The sequence below is a fragment of the Callorhinus ursinus genome, unplaced genomic scaffold (assembly GCF_003265705.2).
Source record: "Callorhinus ursinus isolate GAN/ISIS: 27379988/994484 unplaced genomic scaffold, GSC_fseal_2.0 scaffold21, whole genome shotgun sequence".
Classification (NCBI taxonomy): Eukaryota; Metazoa; Chordata; class Mammalia; order Carnivora; family Otariidae; genus Callorhinus; species Callorhinus ursinus.
In genome coordinates, this window is record NW_027397083.1 from 5,474,219 (window position 1) to 5,497,965 (window position 23,747).

Genomic DNA, 23,747 nt, shown 5'->3' on the forward strand with positions numbered 1-23,747 from the left:
AACTGGTCAGCACACGGCGACTCTCCTTCAAAGGGCCACGGGTATCTTATCTTAGGAGCCAGCCCCAGCAGCCAGGAGCCAGAGAGCCTGGACCGCAGCCTCACCTGATGTAGTCTCCGCTGGGGTCTGTGCGGCGGCCGAAGCCCACAGGGCAGTAGCAGTGAAAGAACTGCTGGAAGAAAGCACTGCAGGACAGCCACATCCAGCTGCCCGCATTCACGCTGAAATCTGCATCCAGGAGCAGCTCATCAAATACCTACATGGGGAGAGGGTGAGACAGTCAGCCTCGATGGGGACCTACTGCCAGGTGCTCCCCAAGTTACCACATGGCCCATGGAGAAGAGAGAGCCGAAGCCCTTCTGCTGAGGGCAAACCAAGAAGGATTTGGAGGGGATCCCCTGGATCCAGGGATCCCACCCCAGGCCTCAGGCCAGAAGAAGGCTGCCCTTGCTGGGCCTGACAAGAGGGTATGGGCTAGCTTCCCCGGAGAGCGCACTCACCCGGACCCCGCTCTCCCAGCTGACCCAGAGGTCCCCGCGGGTGAGGAAACAGGCCACGGCATGCCGGGCCAGATGGTGGATCCAGCCCTCCTGCCTCAGCTGGGTCATGATGGCGTCGATCCAAGGGAAGCCTGTCTTGCCCTCGGCCCACTTGGCCAGGGCCTCGGGGTTGCGGTCCCAGGGGATCTGGATGCAGATGGGGTTCCCTTCCATTCGGTCAAACCTGGGGTTGTTGGTGGCTGCCGTGTAGAAGAACTCTCGCCATAGGAGTTGCCCAAACAGGGAGAGGGGGGGCGTGCTGTTCCGCTTCACCTGGGGGTGGGGGTAGCACACGCATATAACACTGGCCCAGCTCTCGGCGCCATGTCACTCAGATCTCTCCCGCAGAGCAGTCTGGAGCTGCTACGACTGTGGTGGTTCCAAACCCCTAGACACGTGGAGGGGACCATGCCCTAGCAGTGGCCCAGCGTGCTCGCAGACTGAAACCCACAGCACTCTCTGGCTGTGTGCACCGGGAACCAAACTCCCCAGGCCCGGCCCATGATCCTTGTCCTCAAGGGTGCCTGCTTGGCTCTATTTTCTAGAGTCAAAAGGAGTTTACCCATCAGCATGCATGCATAAAAAATGCTCAGTTTAGATTCTGGTTAAATAAGTGATTACAACAGCCTGGATCTGGGGCCTTGAGGGAATTAAAAGATCAGACCAGGCCTCCAAGCAAATAATGACTTTCCTAAAATCACAAGATTCCAAACTGGCAAAGCCACCCCACGCCACAAAATCCTGCTACAGGCAAGGACAGGGAAACAGCATGAAAACGACACAGACATAAGGATGACTTGCTGAATGCGGATAGCTGGATGTGTCGCCCTCTTTCCTTCTGGGGGCAGGTGCACTACTACCACAGGGTTATTTGCCTACGGTCCATACAGGACAGCCCCGCATTCAGCCCGGGTCACTTCCCCGTTACTGGTAGGCAGGTTACTGCTCCTGGGCTCCCCCGTTAAATGCTCCGCGCCAGCCCCACAGAGGGTTGCTGTGCTCCTCTGCTTGGGACTGGTTCCAGCCTTGCCCTCCCCGCCTCCCAGCCCAAGTGCTTGCCCGGCAGATCTTCCACCTGGAGGGTCACACCCTGAGGTCAGCTTTTCGGCCTGTCCTGCTCTACTTGATAACCTGGAGTTTATTGAGATCAGCAGTTTGGGTGGCGCTGGGTTCTGCCACCTCTTAGGTGGTCATCCTAGGGAGGATGGGACTCCTCCCTATCTTCTCTGGACTGTACACAAACATAAGCACCCCCAGAACCCACAACCCGGTCCCCACCACCAGGGCCAGTGGGGAGGGCTTCTTTGCAGGGTGTCTGGCCCGCAACCGGGGCAGGGCGTGCTGCCCTCGCTGCGCCCTCACCTTTTTATACAGGTCCCACAGGCGGTAGTAGAAGAGACGGCTCGAGAGGCAGCCGAAGCGCAGGTAGGGGCTGAGGCCCGTGGGGCTGGCCAGCAGGGAGTTGGCGTTCATTCGGGGTCTCTCATAGTTGGCAACCCAGGCCTGCAGCGGGAAGAGAAGGCGAAGAAAGGAAAGGCCTGGACGTTGCAGAGAACCCCGAGGCACTGGCACAGTGCTTTACCTCGCGGCTCACCATTATGTGGCTTTTCCCGTGGGGTCCGGACAATCCTCTGGGCCAGCACTTATCGGTACCTCCTTTTGGAAACGAACCACAAAGCTCAAAGGATTATGTGGCTCTTCTGAGGTTACAGAGGTGCTAAGAGACAGGGCTGGTCGGACTTAGCTGCTAACTCCAGATTCCAGTTACAGCTGATAACTGTTTCTACCTCAGCTCCTCGCACCCTCTTTTCCTCTTCGTGATGCCTCTTTCACAAACTTTACACCCTCTGCAGACCTCCTCCTCCACACTTCCCCACCACCCCTCAGCAGATGACTTCCCTTCTTTACTGTAAGGAAATGCAAGCCTTTGGCTGAAAAACTCAACTCTTAGCCACCAAATCTACAAACTCACCTGGATCCACACCTCCCCATCTCCTCCCCACTGCCTCTCTGGTGACTCTGCCCAAGGCCAAGGTCTCCCCTGGCTCTGGAGCTCTCCCCTCTTCCCTCCCCTGCACCTTCCATCTCTCCCTCTCCAGTTTCCACACCAAGAACATTGGGAAAATCATCTAATTTCTTTGCAAACAAAAGAAGAAAAAATAAAGAACCTCTAGGAAGCCTGTGGACCTCTGTCCCGTCCACTTTCTTCTCTCCACAGCCCATGTCCCATAGCCACCTGCACTTCTTGGCCCATTCCAGCATGGCTTCGGTCTCCACTGCTCCCTCCAAGCTGGCTCCCACAGAGTGCGGGTGATCTACGTGCCACTGAGTCCCACAGGCACTCGCCTGCCATATTTTCGGACCTCTCAGCATACCTCACCCTGCTCTGGTCTCTACACCCTCTGTTCCCTTCGCCTCTGGACTCCACACACTCCTGGCTGCCTCCCACGTGGCTGGCTGCCTCCCCTCCCAATCCCTTCAATGTTGGCACCTCAGGGCTCTGTGCCGGGCCCCTACTCAACTGTGTTCCTGGGGAAGCACGACCAGTCCCATGGCTCCCAATGTCACCTCTGTGCGGATGATCGACACGTCGGTGGCTCCAGCTCAGACTGCTTAGCTACTGCTTAGCTAGACTCCCAGATCACTCTATCCAACTCCCTGCCGGGATCTCTACCTGACTGCTATCCAGGCCCCTCAAAGTGTAACAGCTATTTTCTACAGACCACCCTTCCCTGGGCATTTCTATCTTAGAAAGCGCACAGTCATCTACCTGGGTGCCCAAGCCAGAGGCCTGGTCATCACCTTTGACTTCCTTGTCGCCAAGTCCTGTCAATTCTACTGTTCAAATACTCCTCAAATCTGTCCTTTTCTTCCCCTCTTGCTACCAACCGGGTTCAGGCTAAGATGTAGACAAGACAACTGTGACAGCCTCCCAACTGACCTCCCTTCTCATCCCCCCCTAATTCCATCTCCACACTGGGAGCAGAGCAATGGCTTAAGAACACCGTTCTGCAGGAACAAACGTGTACTGGGATTCCTGTTGCTGTTAGGATCAAGTCCCAATCTTAAACATGGCTTACAAGCACCCCACTGTCTGGATGAGCCTGTCCTTCTTAGCTTCATCTCTTGCCACTCTCTTGTAAGCACCACACTCTTGCGGGCCTTTGCACACGCAGCTCCCTTGGCCTGGAATGCTGTCCTGCTTTTTACTCACTTTCCCTTGGTTAACTCTGACTTTTCCTTCAAGTCTCAACCTAACAGTCCCCTCCTCTGCAGGTAACCGCTCAGGTATCAGGTTAAGTGCCTCTGACAAACACTAGGTATATCTGTCTGCTCACACCCTTACGCACCTCCCTCTGAAAGCCTTTTTAAGTGAAATACAGATACGGAAGTAACACGAATGTGTGGCTTAATGAATTATTCTAAGGCAAACACTCATGCAACAATCACCAAAGTTCAAGAACCAGAACCTTGCTGGCCACCCCAGAAACCCCAGTCACAGTCCCTTCCTGGCCCCCCAAGTGAGCACTCACCGAACTTTTATAATAATCACTTCCTTGCATTTAAAAATGTTGATGTTTTCCTATTTTTGCAATGCGTATTTGGGAGGGAGGGCTTTATCTTTTTAGTCGTTCCTTGCATTTTTTAGAGGGGGGAGGAGCAGAGGGAGAGGGAGAATCTTAATCTGAGCCTGACTCGGGGCTCAATCTCAAGACCCCAAGATCATGACCTGAGCCGAAATCAAGAGTTGGATACTTAACCGACTGAGCCACCCAGGTGCTATTCCTTGCATTTTTAAGTGGGTTTTTTTTCAACCACATGTGCATCCCTAGGCACTATAGTTTAGCCCTGGCCATTTACAGGACTTTGATGTGTTATTTAAGTTTCTTTTAATCTATGTATTTCCAGTCATTTCTTTCTTTCCCTTGCTTTGGGGAAGAATCCAGGCCATTTGACTTGTACTGATTCTCACAGTCTGCATTTTGCTGATTGCACACTCATGGTATACTGCCTGCAAATTGGTGGCTGGTACCAGACAGGATTGGACTCAGGTTTGATTTCTTTGGCAAGACTGGGGGGGGACAGAATGCCTGCCCTAGCTCTCTTTATGGGGTTAGCAGTTATTAATGTACAATGCGTCATCACTGAAGGCTGCAAAATGCTGGTATTCCAATTCTATCATTCCATTTTCATTTAAAAATGGGGATACTTTTAAAAAGAGATGCTTGCCCTCATCTACTATTTTGGGTAACCCAGTAGTAAAGATCATGTGGATTGTCTCCCCTTTTTGGTGACAGCACCTAATTTTCTTGTGGTGATCCAGCCTTCCCTAATCTCAGTCCAAGTGGGTGCAGTGCAGCTAAGCTCACCTTCTGACTCTGGGAGTAGGCTCAGGATGCAAGTCTGACGAGGGAGAGCACCGCTTCCTTGGCCATGATGACTGAGTCAGGGACTGTCGCATGACCCAAGCCAGGCCAATGAAAACACTCCTCGGGACTTTTCCTGGAGCTTTTGGAAAAGAGGCATACCACACTTCCTCTGGTGTGCTAAGCGGATTGAAAATAAGCTGCTGGTGACCACTTTGCCACTATTTAAGGAAAGCCTACCCGAGAATAAACTAACAGAGAGGAAAGCCGAGCTCAGAGATGGAGAATGTATTCCCGGTAGCATTATTTGGACATCTGGGTCCAGCTGTGCCTAAAGGCTACACCTTAGACTCTTAGTTACATGAGCTCAAAAACACCTTTTTCAAAAGCCAGCTTGCAAATACGAACTGACTAATAACAAAAAAACTCTCTTGCTCTTTGCTCTCCTAACCCTTTGAACCACTCCTTTCCTGACCCACAGTACATGGTAATTTCTTGTTTCATGTCTGTCATCTGCAATAAACTACTCTCCTGGAGACAGACTCCATACTTGCCTCACTGGGCAGTCTTTCCAGCAGCTAAGCCATCTTGACATGAGTAGGTAGATGCTCACTTCAGAGTCAGAAAATGGAAGACTGAAATAAACCTCCTCAGAGCCCGTTACACTCCTGCTCACAGGCCCCTTTTCCTCTCCCAGTCGTAGGACACGATGTCGCCACTGGCCACCAGGGAGTCTGAAGAATCCTGACACAAGGCCCTGTGACAGACCAGACCCAGGGTTATGTGGAAAAGGGCCCCCTGACTTGGTGATCGAAGGGGCAGCCCTCCACGAAGTGCTTTTAAGGTGGTGATAATCCACAAGGCTGTAAGTTAGCTCTTTATACTTGTCAGTCTTATTCCACTCTTGCCATCCTGTTTGTCACCTCCACCACTCTGGCCCCTCGGCCTGGCCTGTGTCCCCAAACTGATCCCAAGAATCTTTGGGTAAAGCTCCTGATGTGGACAAGGACAGCTGGTCCTCCCCAAAGCCCTTGGACATCAGTCTCATCCTTTTCAGTTGGTGGGGCTGGCTGAAGGTAACACCCAGAGAGGGACATCAAGGCCTATGGGCCTAAGGGAGGTGGGATCTGAGGCACATTTTCACTGCTGGTAAGGCACCTCCAGGGCTGGGAAGCATTTTTCCTATGTAGGTCTGCCTATTTTTCCTTGTTCCATAGTTATCACCTGGCTGCTGGGCCAAATGCTTACCTATCTGAGAATACAAAAGGTTGTGAACCCGTCTACAAACGAGCAACAGCGGGCAGAAAACCAGCAACTGACTCAGTCACGAGAACCTTCTCTGCTCCTCTAGCCCCAGGGTCATGGAAGCCATGTGACATTGTTAAGGAGTGCCTTTGGGGCCTCTGCCTCTTTCCTTCCCCTTGTCAAGGCCCACTTCACCGGGAGGTGGGCTATTTGTTCTCTGTGTCCAAACAAATGGAAATCGATGCCTTGGAGGGGACCCAGCAAAAGGTGAGGAGAGGACACATAAACACAAAGAAATTAATCTTAAGCACTTCCTTGACCAGATACCCTCTCAGGAAGGGGAAGCTGCATAGAGATGAAAGAAAAGCAATCTAGGGTAAGTTCTGGAATCACACAGAACAAGATCTAAGTCTACTATTTCCTAACTGTGTGACCTCAGGCAAGTTACTTATCCTCTCTAAACCTTACTTTTCTGATTTGTCAAATGGAGAGCTTAACACCTACCTGGTAGGGATGCTGAAAAGACAACAGGAAATAGCGCAAGTAGGTAATTTACCCAGTGACCAACATGTGGTAAGCACTCACTAAATGGTAGCTACTATTACTGCTGTTGTTACTGCCATCAGGGAGGTTTTTCACTTTCAAGCACTTTGAGCTAAGAGGCACTAAAAGCCATGAAGCTGACCCTCACATCCCCTGCGACCTGGGTGCTAGCACCCGAAGTTCTGTGTCCCAGAAGTGGGGGCCATACCTTCCGTTCCAAATGCTTATCCAGGCGGGCCAGAGCTTCTGTCTCTCCTCCTTGCCAAACAGCTGGGCCTAGTCCTTCGGTAGGGAACCCTACGCGAGGAGGGAGAGAAGGTCACAGGACCAGAGGTCAGGCCATTTCAGTGATAGCTCAGCAAGTCTTGACACATCGGTATGTTCTTTGAGCTTCATGGGAACTGAACCGTTTGTTCTTGGTGCTGCTGGGGTTGAGATCATCTTAACATTTCGGCGTTTGCCAGGTCATCCCGGTTCTCTTTCTGTCGTGACTGACTTCTTTTCTGTCCTCTCCCTTGCCTTCCCTACCCCTGCCACTCCTCACTCCAGGCACACGAGAACAATCCTGGCCTGCCCGTCCTATTGGGTTGGCGGGCAATGAGTGCTGTTTTCAGGTGAGAAAGGCTAACTTTATTCAGATCAAAAAATGGGGGGTGGGGAGGAAGGGGAGAAAGGGTTCAGTCAGTAACCTGAGGGGCTGGCAGACCCCCTCTCAGTGGAAGCAACATTAGTTAACTTGGTATTGAGGAGCCCACTGATGCCAGCACTATACTGTGCCTGTATCTTCGGAGAGAGAAAAGTACAAAAACAGGAGCAGGAATTAGAAACGTAACATTATGTACATGAGTAGGAGCAGAAAAGAGACTGGGAAGACATGCTCCAAATTAAGCAGTGGCTATCTCTGGGTGGTAGGGTCATAGTGATTGTTATTCCCATTCTGGCTTCACTGTATCTTCAGCACTGGGTATAATAACATGTACCACTTTGACAAAGCAGAAAAAACCTGGTCAGTTATTTTACAAAAAAGGGGGCTCTGGGCAGGAAGTACACACCCAGCTCCTCGAGGGAGGGCACGCCATAGGTGTCATCATGGTTCTCCTGGATGTCGGCCCTGCAGCTCTCCATCTGCTGGCTCGTCACAGAGCCCACAGGCTTCTTGGGCAGCTCCATGCGGCTGATGATGGCCTGAAAGCGCTTGTAGGTAAGGGGCGGCTTCTGCCCATTCAGCTCAATAATCCTGGGAAACCCAAAGCACACCTAACATCATGCACGAGGCCCTTCATTTCAGGTCCCTGCCCACCCAGAAAAGAGCCCAAACTTTGAAGGCTTGGAGCTTTTCTCATCCACTCATGGGTCCCACCCCTAAATGGAAACGAAGGGGCAAGGGAGGCTACACCTCCATTTTACCGAGAGGGAAAATGAAGCCCAGAGAGCTGGAGCAGGTGCCTCAGGTAATGGAGCAAGGCAGGGCCAAAGCTGGGACTCAATTCCGGGTTCCCTGGTGTCGACGTGGAGCCTCCTAAAGACAGAGACTGACCGTATCTCTCTAATCACAGAAAAATCCCCGCTAGCCTTCTTGGTACTCAGCCTGTGTGTCCAAGTCACGGGAATCCCCATGCGCCTTCCTCTCCATCCCAGCGTAAGCCTTCAGGAAGTTCTTTGATAAGAACTGCAAGCATGTTCCTTTGTTGAAAAATCATTGCCTTCTTGGCCCCAATTTATTAGAACAGAGAGGTGGAGAACAGCCTATTCTTCCTAGATCAGAGACTGGGACTGGGATTAATAGCAACAACTATTTAAAGGGTGTTTGGCAGCTTACAAAATCTGTTTTCATGATCAAGGGACACAGAGCTGCATTCAGCTAAGAAAAGAAGATACTGGACTGAGGAGGAGAATCAGGCCATTTCTATAGAATGCCTTGGGGTGGTCTGGAGCCAGATTCCCAGGGCTCTTCCTGTTGGCCAAGCGGCAGCTTATGCAAGACCTGGCTGGCTGGGTGAGTTCACTGTGGGGATATAAGGTTGGCTGCAGCCCCTGCAGTACCTCCCCCGTCCTCTGGCACGCGGCAGGAGGAGGAGCTCCACACCCAGCAGCTCCTCCTGAGAACTAGCTCACGTGCAGAGATGTGTGACCTGGCCTCCTGGCAGCCACCACTGGGTCTGGGAGAGGGGGGCAGGGACCAGTGACGGCTGCTGGCTTGGCAGGAACAGCAGCAGGAGGGTGACAGCTCTGCCAGGGAAGGGGAGGAGAGGGTTTCCTCCTAGACACTCTGAAAGCAGAGGCCTGTCCCTAGGGAAGGAGGCTGCTCTGTAGTGATGGGCCCCCTGCAGGGAGCTCTAGAGCCTCCTGCACATCTAAATGCATGGCCTAGAAACCCAGATAGCCAGAGGAGCCCAGGGAACCCGCATTAGGTACAGAAACAGGACCTATGAGAACAGAGCTCTGTCGGGAAGGCCATAACAGGCAGGGTCCACTGAGGTCAGAGGACAGCCTTTCAGGAGCAGGACAGAAGTGGAAGCATGAGGAGGGGATAGGACAGCAGATTAGGAGCAGATCTATGAAGATCTTGCACGGGGATCCTCACTGTTCTCACCCCTCGGGCCTAGTAAGCCTCCTTGCACCCAAATCGGGTAAAGCTCTTTGTGATCTGTTCCACAGGCCCCAACTCCGGCCCATTCCCCTCCAGCTTCTAGAAAATGCCATACTTCTTGTGCCAGGCGGCTTTATTGGTAAATCTCCCAAAGTTCCGCTCAGCAGGGGCCCAAACCACCAACTCCCACAATTGGCAACCTGACCCCTGGGACCCATGTCTTACTTGTCCAGGTCATAGAGAGTATGAGAGTTCTCAGTCACCACCTCCACGCCGGCCTCCTTGGCCATCTTCATGATGGCTGCATCCCGTTCTTTCCCAAAGGGTTCAGAGTCATATTCAAAGGTCAAGCGGGTCACCCCCCATTCCTGTGGGGAGAGAATCTGTTATGCTAAATACTGTCTGGGGAGAAGAATGCAGCTGAGGACTCAGCTCCTTCCTAGGAAGAGACGAGTCTAGAGAACTGTCAGAATGGGCTGCAGAACAAACTAGGGACAAAGATTTGAACTGGAAAGCAAACAATCTGAGGTTCCCAGGGTTGAGGAAAGCAGGCCTTTGAGGTGAGGCCACCAGCATGGCAACAGTGGAGCCCGAGGCTAGTGGAATTAAGAGAGAGGTGGGTAGCCCTGTACATCTGCTGTGTCCTGGGGTAGGAGAATGCAGCAGGAGGTATAAATACAATGCTCCCAAGGGAGGCCCCAGTCCCAGAAAGCAGCACTGACTCACTGGTGCAGACAGTGGGGGAAAAGATCACTGCCTCCCTCCTGCCCAGCATGCCTTTCCCAGAGCTCCTCGGAGCCCTACAAACTTCTGGCTTAGTTTTCTTGGCAGACTTGCGCTATGTGAAGTGTCCTAATGGTTTCCATAGCAACCCTCCTGAGGCCAGTAGCAAACAGAACTAACAGGCTCTAGCTCTCAGAAAAGCTGGGGAAGGAGGAGCAATCCTTAGTCCAGAGGTCAGAGAAATCAGATCAGAAGGGCCACATGTTAAAAAAGAAGGGAATTCTTTTCCAAGCCTTTAGTCTTTTCTGGTAGAATTTTCTAGATTTCCTTGCAATGCTGGGAGAAAGCTGGTCCAGTAAAAGGTTGTACAGATAACCCACAGAAAGCCCTAGAACATGACTAGCAAGAAGAAAACTGCATTCCAACCAAAGTCTCTGGTCATGGCCCCTTAATACTCTAAACCCCTAGGGCAAATGTCCTGGTCACGCAGGACCTAACTCAGTCCTGCCTGTGGTGTGGGTCCTGAGCAGGGCTGGCTAGCCCTCATCCAGGATAATGGGACTAAATATTTATTGAGCCCTTACTATGAGCCAGGTACCATGCTTAGCAATTCATATAGATGACATTGTCAAAAACTCGTTAACTTGGTGAATAATAAAAAAAATATTATTAGATGCCACTTTCTCCAAGAAGCTTTCCTTGACCTTATCTTTCAACAGGATTTTCCTGCACGTTGCCCTTTTCCCATCACAGCATTTTTCATATGGCAGTGAAGTTGCCCATTACTTGCCTGTTTCCCCCATTAAGAGTGTGAACTCTCAGAGCAGAAACCATGCTGTCTCATCATTACCCTGGTACCTCACTGGGGGCCTAGGACATGGTAGAAGCTCAATAAGTATATGGTAGTCACCTCCTGTCTGCAGGGATGCATTCCAAGACCACCAGTGGATGCCTGCAACTGCAGATAGTACTGAACCCTACACAGACTGCTATGGTTTTTCCTATACATACTTACTTAGGATAAAGTTTAATTTATAAGTTAGGCACAACAGATTAACAAGAGTAACTAATAATAGAATAGAACTATAAAATATACTGTAGTAAAAGTTACGTGAATGTGGTTCTGTCGTAAAACACCCCCTTGCTGTACCTTACACTGCACTGTCCCTTCTTCCTGTGATAACGTGAGATGATATAATGCCTACGCGAGGAGGTGAGAGGACGGACGCAGGTATTACAATGTGGTGCTGAGCTACCGATGACCTACTGACTCTCTGTCAGGAGGAGGATCATCTGCTTCCAGACTACGGTTGACAGCAGGTGACGGATAAGGGGACGGGGGACTATTATATGCTAAAGGACTGAATGATCTCTCTGTACCTCTGGGCCATTGCTGGGTTGGCCTCTGAGGTGCTAGGGGTAGAGAGGGGAGACAACGCAGAGGAGGAGAAGAGGCCACTGTGTTTAGTGGTATGCTGGTTAAGAACACAATCTGGAGCCAGAGAGCCGGGGCTCGAATCTCCGATTATCACCTCTCAGCTCCACAACCACGAAGCTACTGTTCTGTCATCTGTAGAACAGGGATAGCAGCCCATACCTCTGGGGCTGCTATGAAAATTAATGTATGTAAAGCATTTACTTAGAAGGGCTCTTGACTCCTAGTCTGTCCTCAGTGAACACCGGCTATTTCCAGCACGGTGTGATTTATATGTGTGTGTCTGTGTGGGGGTGTGGGGAGGTGAAGTGAATGATGAGTGAATGATGAGGTATTTCCTAAGCTGCCTGCCTTGACAGCAGACCTTTCCTCTGGTCTTTTCCCCCCGGGAAGGGTAGGGAAGGGAGCTGGAGTGGAAGGGGGTATGAAAATGATCCTGCACTGCTGAGGATGCGGAGAGACTATCCTAGAGCCCTCTGTCCACGAGTAGTTTTGCTTTATAAAGAAAGGGGTTGGAGCGGGGGTGGGGAGGGGGGAGCTGGCTACCTGATAGAATAGACAGAGGCCTACATGGTACCCAAGTGAAGATTTTATCAACCATTTGCCCCAGGAGCACGGAGCTCCCTCAAAAAGGCTGATTTTTCCCCCAATAAACAGCACATAGCAAGACAGGAAACGCCCCGTGCTAAAAAGGAAAACTTGTCCTCAAACTCCTGGCATAGGAAGAGCCCTAATAAATCTTGTTGGCTGGAGCCAAGGAAACATCTGAGGAAGCCAGTGGCATCCAGGGTGGGATAACTTGCCACATCCCTTGTCTGGACTGAGCTGGGAATTTTCCAACAAGACACTGGTTTCACAGAACTTTTTCCTTAACACAGTTTCCATTCTGTTGGCAAACTGATCAGCTTTGCTCCCAACTTCCCTACAGACCAGCACTGACCAGTTTCCTTTTCTGAGTCAGAATATCACCTCATTCAGTCTGCGGGGAAAGTCTAGAGAACAGAACCTCCCCATCTTCTCTAGGGCTCTGCACACTTACCTTGAATAATCTTGGGAATACGTCAGCGGGCTGTCCCCGGACTACAAACAGGCGAGAGTTCAGTTTCCTTAAACTTGTATCCAAATCTTCCAGAGACTGAAGTAGGAACCTGCAGAGCCCACACAGGCCTTTTAGGGGTAACGTTAAGAAAGAGGCACTCTTTTTCCTAACAAAGCAGGGAGATACTGGTACATCATTAGTACTCTACTCCAGCCAGAACGTGGTGGCGCATCAGCACAGCCTCCACTGAAATCCTGACTTGGCCACTTCCTAGCTGTGTGACTTCAGGCAGTTACTTAACCTGTTTTGTTTTGTTTCTTCTTTCTAATCTGTAACATGGAGTTGATGTTAGTACCTAGCTCCTAGAATTGCTAAGAAAAGAAAATCAAATAATGCATGAAAAACATTTAGTACAGGGACTGACATATAGAAAACCTGGGACAAATGTGAGCTGCTCCTAGAAGCCTGGGTGGCTCAGTTGGTTAAGCGACTGCCTTCGGCTCAGGTCATGATCCCAGAGTCCTGGGATTGAGTCCCGCATGGGGCTCCCGGCTCAGCGGGAAGCCTGCTTTTCCCTCTGACCCTCTCCCCTCTCATGCTGTTTCTCACTCTCTCTCAAATAAATAAATAAATAAAATCTTTAAAAAAAAATGTGACCTGCTCCTACTCTGGGGTTTTTCTGTGATCTGAGGCAAGGCAGTCCCTCTCAGGCTCAGGCACTGTGTGTAAATATCCACCTATCACAAGGCTGTTGTGAAAATCGAAAGGGAGAACAGGGGAGAAAGCCATCTGAAAAACAAAAGCAGTACCTCGGTATAGAAGCCTGAGGTCCTACTAGAAAAGAGCAAGACTGCAATAGTGCTGGCAAATCCTACCTACCTTGTCCACCCTGCCTTTCTGTATTCATGCTTTGGGCTGCACATACGTCTACTGCCACAGCCCCACAGCCTGGGCTGGGTCCCCAGTTCCCAGGGTTTCGTGTGGCAGGTGGCTCATTTTCCAGGGCTCTGGCCACCAGATTCTCATCCCAAGAGGGAGAAGGCCTTAGAAGGTAGTTCTCTATAGGATATCCTCATATGCTTTTGGGGGTGGAGGGCTAGGGGGGCAACCCCAGATACTCAAGAGACCTAGCCTTGAGAGCCGATCACTGTGAAGAAGGAAACAGCATTCACTGAATGCCTTTGATGTTTATTTTCATTTGACCACAAACATTTATTTACTGTTCAGTTAGGCACAACCACCCCTCTGAGAAATCTATCAGTACATTTTTGTGACATGTTTTATTTTTAATTTTTTTTAGGTTTTTTTTTTTTTAGTAATCTCTACACCCAATGTGGGGCTCGAACTCACAACCCCGAGATCAAAAGTTACATGTTCTACTAATTGAGCTAGCCAGGTGTCCCTGACATATGTTTGTTTGTTTGTTTGTTTGTTTTAAAAGATTTTACTTTTAAGGAATCTCTACAACCAATATGAGGCTCATACTTATAACCTCCAATCAACAGTCGCATGCTTGGGGCGCTTGGGTGACTCAGTCAGTTAGGTGTCTGACTCTTTTTTTTTTTTTTAAAGATTTTATTTATTTATCTGACAGAGAGAGACACAGCGAGAGGGAACACAAGCAGGGGGAGTGGGAGAGGGAGAAGCAGGCTTCCCGCCGAGCAGGGAGCCTGATGTGGGGCTTGATCCCAGGACCCTGGGACCATGACCCGAGCCAAAGGCAGACACTTAACGACTGAGCCACCCAAGTGCCCCAAGTGTCTGACTCTTGATTTTGGCTCAGGTCATGATCTCAGGGTTGTGAGGTTGAGCCCCATGCCTAGCACAGAGCCTGCTTAAGATTCTCTCTCTCTCAGGGTGCCTGGGTGACTCAGTCAGTCAAGTGTCTGCCTTTGGCTCAGGTGATGGTCCCAGTCCTGGGATTGAGCCCTCTGTCAGGCTCCCTGCTCAGCAGGGAATCTACTTCTGCCTCTCCCTCTGCACCCCCACTTCTCCACTCATGCTCTTTCTTGTGCTCTCCTGCTTGCTCTCAAATAAATAAATAAAATCTTAAAAAAAAAAGATTCTCTGTCTCCCTCTGTCCCTCTTCACTTCCCTCTCTAAAAAAAAAAAAAAGAGTTGCATGCTCTACCCACTAAGCCAGCCAGGCATCCCAACATGTGTTTTATTTTTAAATTAAATGAAATTAGCATTTTAAACAGATAATTATGTAATTTAAAATTCAAGTTATAAAAAGGTACCTCGCAAAAAGTCTCCCCTTTATCCGTCAGGAATTTAATTCCCCTCCCCAGAGGCAAACAGTGTCATCAATGTTATTATCTGTCTGTTTATGCTTTTTAAGCATGTTTTCTTTTTAGTTCTTTCAATACATTTTGAAGGGAAATATTGTCTTCATTTTATAGATGAGGAAAATGAAACACAAGATAATTAATTTGCTTAAGATCATAATTATTAAGCAACAAAGCTGCCATAGGAAGCTGTGTCCCATCTCTAAAGCCTTTTAGTGGCACACTGGACACGACTCCAGGGGCTGAGATGCTGCCAGACCTCAACTGTTTGGAATCGCTCTCTGACAAACACAAACCTGCATATAGGTAATCCATGGACATTTGGAACCTCATGGGGAACTAAGCCCCGAAAGGTCAGGCTGCTTCACAGATACCCCTGCTATCTACATTTTGCCATCTCCCACCCATCTCCGTCAATGGTGGAAATCACTAGATTTTATTCTGAACCCAATGAAGCCCCATGCCTCTTCTGCAGCACATTGCATCCCCTGACTGCTGCTGGCTTACAGGAGCAGCCCCTGTTCCCAGGCTGCCAACTAGAACCAGTACCCTGCTGCTGCCTCTGACGTCAACAACATGACACTCCTGGGGCAGCAAATGCCGCAGACCCACATTCCAGCAGGAGTGGAGTCCCATGCTCAGCCCAAAGCATCCTGCTAGCCTGCAGAGACTCTCCGAGAGAGGCAGAGATGAGAGACTATTGCTTTCCGAAACGCCAAGCTCTGCCTCTGTGAATTTTTGTTTTTAAGAAAGTGACACCCTCAGAAAAGGAAAGCTAAGCCGGGAGTGACGCACTTGCACTTGTTTTGGCCTCTTCCCAGGTCACACTGTTCCTCTCAAGAGGAAAAGAAGAAAGGCCCCTGGGAACAGCCTTCTACCACCTTGAAACCTGGGCCCTGCTGGGGAGAACGCCCAGAGGTAACTGGAAACTTAAATTCCATCACCTCAGGGCACCAGGTCCCCCATGTGAGGCTCTCAGGAATGTCCCTGCCATGCACATTGGTGGCTTCCTCCCTCACAGGCCACCAGGCTGCACAGGTTTTCAGTTTCAAGCTATAAATAAGGCTGACGTGAACGTGAAAGCTAGGCTCCAGCTGCCTCCCCAGAGCTTTATTTCTAGACCTCATTTACTAAAAGGAGAAATTCTGAACTAAGCATCTCTGAAGTAAGATAAGTAAGATAACCTCACAAGAGCCCTTTTCTTCTTTGACAAGAGAAGTCTACAGCTGAGGTAGGAAGCAGAAGGCCCAACTCTGAACTCCGCAGCCAAATGACAGTAACGGTAACACCATTAACTAACATTTAATCAGCATTTGCAATGAACCCAGCACTGGTCTACTTATTTTACATACATTATCTCATTTCCTTTTCAAACAGATCTGTGAAGTAGGTACTATGATTATTTCCATTTCACAGATGCGGAAACTAAGGCATAGACTGATTAAGTAATTTGCTAATAAGTGGCCAGAATTCAAACCAGGCAGTGTGGCTCAGCGTCTGCATTCTTAGCCACCAGGCTCTACTGCTTCTGGAGCAGGACCTCCTGCCTGAGCACTGAGGCTGTGCTGTCCAAGACGCAGCCTCAAGGGGAACCACAGCCAACACCTTTGGCCCCAGATCCTTGGTCTTCTGAGGCTCAACAGCTGTGAATCACTCAGAAGCTTGTTGAAATGCAGAATCGCAGGCCTCCAGGATCAGAATCTGCATTTTAGCAAGAGACTCTGGTGATTCCTTTGCACACTAAAGTTTCACCAGCACTATTCTAGAAAACTGAACTCCACTTCTAGCTTCTGTTTATAAGATGCCTTTCTTTACTTCTAATTTGTTTCTACTAAAACTTCTCTCTTTGAGATCCTGGTTTCGGCCTCCTCTTTGATGCTCTAGATATGCTCTGTTACTTCCAACTTCCCTCCTGAGTCCAGCCCTACAGGGCTTTTCCAGGAAGGAGGTTTAAGGATGGCCCCCAGAAAAGGCAACAGGCCCCCAGGAACCCCAGCCACCAGGCAGCCAGAGAAAGAGAACCCACTGCTACAGTACCTCACCTGCCAGGTGACAGTTTTGCATAACACCAAAGAAACAGGGAGCGGCATTACTACTGGGCAAATGCTTGCTGGGGCAGGTGTATGCATTCTGTTACTGGAGAGAATTTTGGGCCTTTTGCCCTCCTTTAAAACCCTCCTCTCCACATGGCCAGTTTCTCTTTACTCCAATGAGGGTGGACTCTAAAGAAAACTGGCCTGGGCATTGGAGATGGTGGCATTTGGGGCTGGCGGCTGACCCTTGGCAGCTCCAAGCTGAGCTCACATGGCCAAAATTCAGAGCACACGGTCCTGTGTGAACAGTCAAAGCTCACCCTTAGGATTAGACAACATGTGCGACTGAATTACATTATGTAAGTGCTCTGGAGCTAGAGGGGGACAGCACTGGAGAAGACCAAACAGGGATTTCCAAAAATACAGAAAGGACTCTATAATTCAGGCACTCTATGGGGCTAGCCCTTTAGAATAAGACAGGCGGATCTTTAGAGAAAACCTTCCCTAGAGATGGCAGATTCTGCATTGAGGAATATTTTATTTGTTGTTAACAGGAGGAGGGATGATAGTGAACTCCTTTTTGGATCCAGATTGCCCTTGACCAAGTCTCTCTGCATCCAGCCAAGGTTATCTAGCTGTATGATGGTATCATAGGCCTGCCCAGACTGGCTACATAGGATATTAACAGAAATTAATTTATCCTAAGTAAGAGAGCATAAGCCCCATGAAAAAGGGTGGCCCAAACCCACAATCCATAGCAGGGATTGATCTCTAAGTATCACTCACTTAAAAATATATTTATTCTTTCCTAATTTCAAAGAAAAAGATGAAGATTTTCCTCCCTTTTCGGCACATGGAAACATTTCCTCAGCAGCAGAACAGTGAAGTGACTCTTTTGGGTACCAGTGTGAAAAGCTCAGAGAAACTCAGATTTCTCCCCCAGCAGACTACAGTTCTCAATCCCCTGCTTGCTGACCAAGTCCCAGGGACGAACCAACCAAATCGACAGTCTCATAGTGATTAGCTCCCAGCACCGGGATGAAAGACATATTGTTCTCACCAGGCATCCTGGAGTTCCCAGTTCACCTCATTAATTAATTCTGAGCTACATGGGCTGATATTTTGTTTCTACCAACTCTCCCTGTCCTGGAAGCTCCTGAATACAGGTGCAGCACAGAACTAGGGAGAAAATGATTTAAATACATGGTGCAGTGAACTGTTGCCAACACCAATCGAAGTTGCAGGAGCAAGAGGAAGGCAATGAAAACCCATTTTGAGTACCCATTTTTATTTTTTAAAGATTTTATTTATTTATTTGACAGAGAGAGACACAGCAAGAGAGGGAACACAAGCAGGGGGAGTGGGAGAGGGAGAAACAGGCTTCCCACCGAGCAGGGAGCCCGATGCGGGGCTCGATCCCAGGACCCTGGGATCATGACCTGAGCCGAAGGCAGATGCTTAACGACTGAGCCACCCAGGCGCCCCGTGAGTACCCATTTTTATTTATTTATTTATTTATTAAAAAGATTTATTTATTTATTTATGTATTTGACACACAGGGAGAGAGACAGCGAGAGAGGGAACACAAGCAGGGGGAGTGAGAGAGGGAGAAGCAGGTTTCCCGCTGAGCAGGGAGCCCGATGCAGGGCTCGATCCCAGGGCCCTGGGATCATGACCTGAGCTGAAGGCAGATGCTTAACAACTGAGCCACCCAGGCGCCCCTTGAGTACCCATTTTTAAATCTAGAAGCTGATCACTCCCCCCTTTTTGGGTGGTTCTCACTGCAGTACCTCCTTCCACATGCAGCAAATCTGGGCAAGGTGGGGCTGGGAAAAATGGCAAAGGGCTTAGCCAACTAGTGCTTGACAAAAAAAGCCCTGAGGCTCACTGAGCTACAGTTAGCCCGTCAGCTTCCCACTACCACCAAGGCAAGGAGTATGCCAGCCTTTCTGCTCTGCTAATATACATATTTCTTGGTTGCCTTTCTCTGTCCTCTTTGACTCTTAGAAAGTGCCATTTATGGTTATTTTAATCTGATTCATCTGCTGAAAAATGCTGTGCAGGAGTTAGTGTAAGATGTGCAGGAGAATAGACATCTGAGATCTTGATTTGCCCCACCTCTTGCAGATGGCCCACGGCTCACCCTTTCTAGGGAGGCTTCTCAAAGGCAGCAACTGAAGTATCTGCAGAGCTAGGATGTTATGCTGCAGCACAGTTGTCCCAGATCACTCCCAGATCCAGAAACAGCCACCGGAAGATTACATAGACCGTAGTTATGCAGAGGTACAGCTGGCTCCATCACTGCCCCAACCCCCAACTGAGTGTGTAAAACAGTCTGCAGTTCTGCCCTGATCTGATCACGGGAGCAAAGAGAATGGTGGCGGTGGCAAGCGGCGTATCTGCTTCCAGGCCCAGGAGCAGTTATCATATTCCATCTGTTTTGTGTTTTTTCACCTCTTCCTTCTTCTTCTTTTTTTTTTTTTAAGATTTTATTTATTTATTTGACAGAGAGAGACACAGCGAGAGAGGGAACACAAGCAGGGGGAGTGGGAGAGAGAGAAGCAGGCTTCCTGTGGAGCAGGGAGCCCAATGCAGGGCTCGATCCCAGGACCCTGGGATCATGACCTGAGCCGAAGGCAGACGCTTAACAACTGAGCCACCCAGGCGCCCCTCACCTCTTTCTTCTAAATGCCAAAGCTAATTAGCCTCCCTGACAAAGCACTGCAACACATTTCCAAAGCTGTCAGGCTCAAGTCTGTGGTTCTCCAGTCCAGTGCTTCTCAGGCTTCACGGCACATGAGAGCTTTAAAAATTCTAATGCCCAGGCCATACCTACCTAGAACCATTAAATCAGAACTGGGGGAGGACGGAGTCCAAGCATCTTTTAAAGATCCTTCAGTGGTTCCCATGTGCAGCCAGACTAATGCCATTCTAATCTGTCCCCCTATTTTATTTATTTCATGGCACTCAGTTCTACTAAATTATGGTTGTTTACTCGTCTCCCTCCACTAAAATGTAGGCTCCAGGAGCTCTGGACACAACTGCTTGTTCACTGCTGTGTCCCTAGCAACACCCAGATCAGTGCCTGGCAGATACTAGGCACTCATTAAAATCATTGTTCAATTAATATCTACATTCCTACATGGCCTTTGACTTCAGGATTTGACTAAGGCATCTGAGCTGCCACATTCCTTTTCTCCTTCACTTGCTCAAAAGCACTGTCACAAAAGAGTGACCCACAAAAATCCAGAAACATCTAGTTCTTAGCAAATCTGAGTTTAATCAGCAACAGAGGTTTTGCTGATTTTTAATCTCCACTACCACAAAGGAGTAGACAGTCCTATGCAATGTCCCCCCAACCCCGGTAAAATAAAACAAAACCTCCTTCATGACAACATAACAAGCACATAGTAGTCAGATTTATTTACTCTGCTCTAATTGGCACACTGCCATAAACAGAGGGCAAAGTCTGAGGCTTGGTTTAATGCCCATGCCAGGGATGGCCATTTGAAGATGTTTGTCAAACCCAACCTCCTATCTATAGAAACTGGAGCAGACGCAGAGCAATAGAGCAGCCTGAAAACTGTGTGGGCAGGCTCTCCACGGGACTATCTTTAGTTGTTCTCTCCATATAAATGGGGCAGGAGGGGGCATTTAATAGACCCACTGCTTGGGCTACTCACTCTCCCAGCAGGGCACACACCTTGGGGAGGAAAAGAATGGTGTACTGATAGCCACCGTAGCCTGGGAATAACACTGCCCATCAGTGCAACATGGCCACAAGCAAACATCCCCCAGAACAATGCAAACAACCAAAGGACAGCTGCGGGGTGTTTTAAAGAGAAAAGGGTACAGGATGTTTCAAAACTCCTTGGTTTTAAACACTGATTACAGAGAAAAGACATCAGCTACCTACCTGTTAATCCTTTCCCATGATTCTGTTGACTGCATTTCCTGGGAATCATCAAAGAAGGATCTCCTTGATTATCACAGCTATTCTGCTCGCTAACCTCAGCACATCAGTTGATAAAAGTCTAAGCTATAGTGGCTCAACTGTCCTTTAAAATCAATCTCATGAGAAGAGAAGGAAGGAAGTGATGTTTTGGCTTTTCTTTCTTTCTCTCTCTCTCTCCTTCCTTCCCTCCCTCCCTCCTTCCTTCCTTCCTCTCTCTTTTTTTTTTCCTAGCAAGCTCATAGCTACCGGTTGAGGGAATTCTTCAAAATGGGTTTAAGTACTACTTTCTAGCTCAGGACACAAAGTGCCTCTAACTGGACAAGCTCTTGGGGTCTTCATAATAAAAGGGAGATGACACCTGCCTTATCTAATGCTAAGCCAGGGTCTCTAGGCATCTCCAGAGGCAGGAAGGTCTTGGTGGAGGGAAACCAGGATGGGTGAAAGGATGGATTCAAACAAACCAGAAGCTTAGAGATGACCTTCAGGAGCCCAGCAATAGGCTCTTTTCTTGAAGAATGCCAGAAGCACCTGCTGTGCTACCGACTCGGAAACCCACAAATGCGTCCCTGCCCTCACATCCCAGTATCTCCTTTCTTCCCCTCCCTGAGCACACCCCTAAGAGCCCTGGACCAGGAGTCCCTGCTCTGCCACTCCGTGGCTTCAAGTCCTTGGGCAGGCCAACTCTGCGTCTCTAGGCCTCAGGAGTTCCACCTGTACACTAGGGAATAAGATCTCCGTCCCACAGGAATGCTGTGAGGGCCCCCAGGGGCTAATACACAGTGCGAACGCGCTCTGTCAGAGGTCGAGTCCTGGCCCACCCAGGCCATTACTAAGATGACTAATTGCTTCCTTCGTCCGCGTCCCGGCTTCTCCCCTCCGGAGGCCCGGCTCCGTCTCCCTGTCCCACCTCCCTCAGGCCGGGGTCTTCCGGCCGTGGGGCCTGGGGGGCAGAGCCTCCCTCTCTGTAGGGCGGGGGCGACCCGGGCTGTTCGCGGGGCGCCCTCGAGGCCAGGCCGCTTCCCCCGGGCCCATGACCCCGCTCTCGGGCCCCCTTACCTCCATCGGTTGATCCCCACTGAGGAGGAGGCCGCGAACCAAGGGTCCAGGATGTAAACGCAGCGTACGCAGCGCGCCCCGCGCACGGCCGCCAGCAGCGCAGGGTTGTCGTGGAGCCGCAGCCCTTTGCGGAACCAGTGCACGGAGGAGGCGCCATCCACTCCGGCTGCCGGGACCGGGGCCGCCGCTGCCGCCGTCACCACAGCCGCCGCCATTACCACTCTGAGCGCTCAGGCCTCCGCCGCCCCGCCCCCGTCGGCCCCGCGGGCCCCACCCCTGGCCCGCCCAGTGACCTACGACGCCGCCGTTCCTCTCTGTGGCCCCACCCCCGAGGCCCTTGAGCGCCCCTGCCATTGGCTGGGCGCCTCCCGCCGGGCGATTGGCCCAGCGACGCGGAGTCCGGCCCCGCCCCCTCACGTTCCCACCATGTGTCGGTCGGCCGGGGAGGAGGCGGCTGGCTGAGCTGGTGACGCAAGTTGCCGATCCCTGCAGAGGTCTGGGCGTGGAAGGAATCTCAAAGGACCGAGGATGTCTTACATGCGTCCTGTTGTAAGCCTGTCGCGGGAAGCCATCTGGGCTGCTGGGGGCTCTAGCTGTGGTGCTGTGACTAGGGTGCTGTGACTCTAGCCAGTGACTTAACCGGCATCATGGACTTCTACCTTTAGTCTACCTCTAGACATCATCTGCAACATTCTACTACAGCTGTTATTTATTCAGTGCATTTTATATACCAAGCAACGTGATAATATTCTTACATAGACTGTCTCATTTACTATTCTTAACCCGGTTACGTTCACTCAACAGATCCCAGTGAAAGAACTGTTATTATTCTCATTTTAGATACAGAGAAATCTGAGGCTGCCACAGCTTGAGTGACTTGCTCTGTATCAGAAAGCGAATAAAAGGATCCCACCTAGATTATTCTGAATCTGAAGCTTCTGCTTTTATCCACAAAGCTATACTTTTATCTGCGTGGAACTCCTTGGCATTTGAAAGTGGCAGAATCTAAAGAGGGAGGAGGAGTGCCCTGATGTGTGGCACTGGAGGGGTTGGGGGGTAAGGATGGGCAATGCGGAGGATGTGGGTCAAGATAGTAATTATGCCATCAGATGAATTTTTCTTTTTGTTCTCTGTTTAGTAAAATATAGAACAATGGTACCTCTGTGCTCCCAAAGCACTGAGCTGGATTCTGTGTGGGATTCAGAGATATGGAAGACACTGTCTCCACTGCTCCCCTGGGAAGCCAAGTGGAGCCCTGTTAATTCTTCTGGAATCTAGCACTGGCCTTGCTGATAGACTGATTGGCAAGAGAAGCATATGAACACCTGCAATGAAGTGTTGATGGTGGGCTAAGATAGCCTAATTTAGATTGGAGCTCTGTGGTTATCAAGTAAAGAGTTTGTTTGAATTTGGCCCAAGGTTGTGTCCATACTCACATCCCTTCCTGAATTTGGAAATGAGCGATGAAGGAATTTAGCAAATTAGTGGCATTATTTGGCACAACTCTATAAACCACTGAATGGTTCTCAATCCCAGGTTCTCTCTCATTTGCATAAACTGTTCCCTCAAGCCTGAATCACACTCCTCACCGTTCCCCCTTTTTTTATTTTTTAAAAGATTTTATTTATTTATTTGACAGAGCGAGCACCAGCTAGATAGAGAACACAAACAGGGGGAGTGGGAGAGGGAGAAGCAGGCTTCCCGCCCAGCAGGGAGCCTGATGCGGGGCTTGATTCCAGGACCCCGGAATCATGATCTGAGCCGAGGGCAGACGCTTAAGAACTGAGCCACCCAGGCACCCCACCTGTCCCCCCTTTTTAAAAATTTTTATTTTTCTCTCTTTTTTAAAAAGAATTTATTTATTTGGCAGAGAGAGGGAGCACGTGTGCGCGTGCACACACATACAAGCAGGGGGAGGGAGAGGGAGAAGCAGG

The 23,747-nt window shown here is 49.9% G+C and overlaps 1 protein-coding gene across 4 annotated transcripts in view; it reads right to left on the reverse strand.

Annotated features, from left to right (window-relative positions):
- The window catches only part of CRY2 (cryptochrome circadian regulator 2), a 35,198-nt gene extending 13,142 nt beyond the window's left edge, over positions 1 to 22,056 (reverse strand). For 3 of the 4 annotated variants that reach the window (XM_073904694.1, XM_025878514.2, XM_073904693.1), the window contains exons 1-8: positions 21,814 to 22,056; positions 12,482 to 12,590; positions 9,510 to 9,652; positions 7,747 to 7,931; positions 6,903 to 6,991; positions 1,902 to 2,042; positions 501 to 812; positions 105 to 256 (exon numbers count right to left, since the gene is read on the reverse strand). In XM_073904694.1, coding sequence (XP_073760795.1) covers positions 105 to 256; positions 501 to 812; positions 1,902 to 2,042; positions 6,903 to 6,991; positions 7,747 to 7,931; positions 9,510 to 9,652; positions 12,482 to 12,590; positions 21,814 to 22,028 — 1,346 coding nt within the window. In that variant the 5' untranslated portion in view covers positions 22,029 to 22,056. Of the gene's footprint in view, positions 1 to 104; positions 257 to 500; positions 813 to 1,901; positions 2,043 to 6,902; positions 6,992 to 7,746; positions 7,932 to 8,101; positions 8,214 to 9,509; positions 9,653 to 12,481; positions 12,591 to 21,813 lie in introns of those variants that run through there. The other variant, XM_025878516.2, reaches the window with a different exon arrangement.
- Between the last annotated feature and the right edge of the window lie 1,691 nt (positions 22,057 to 23,747).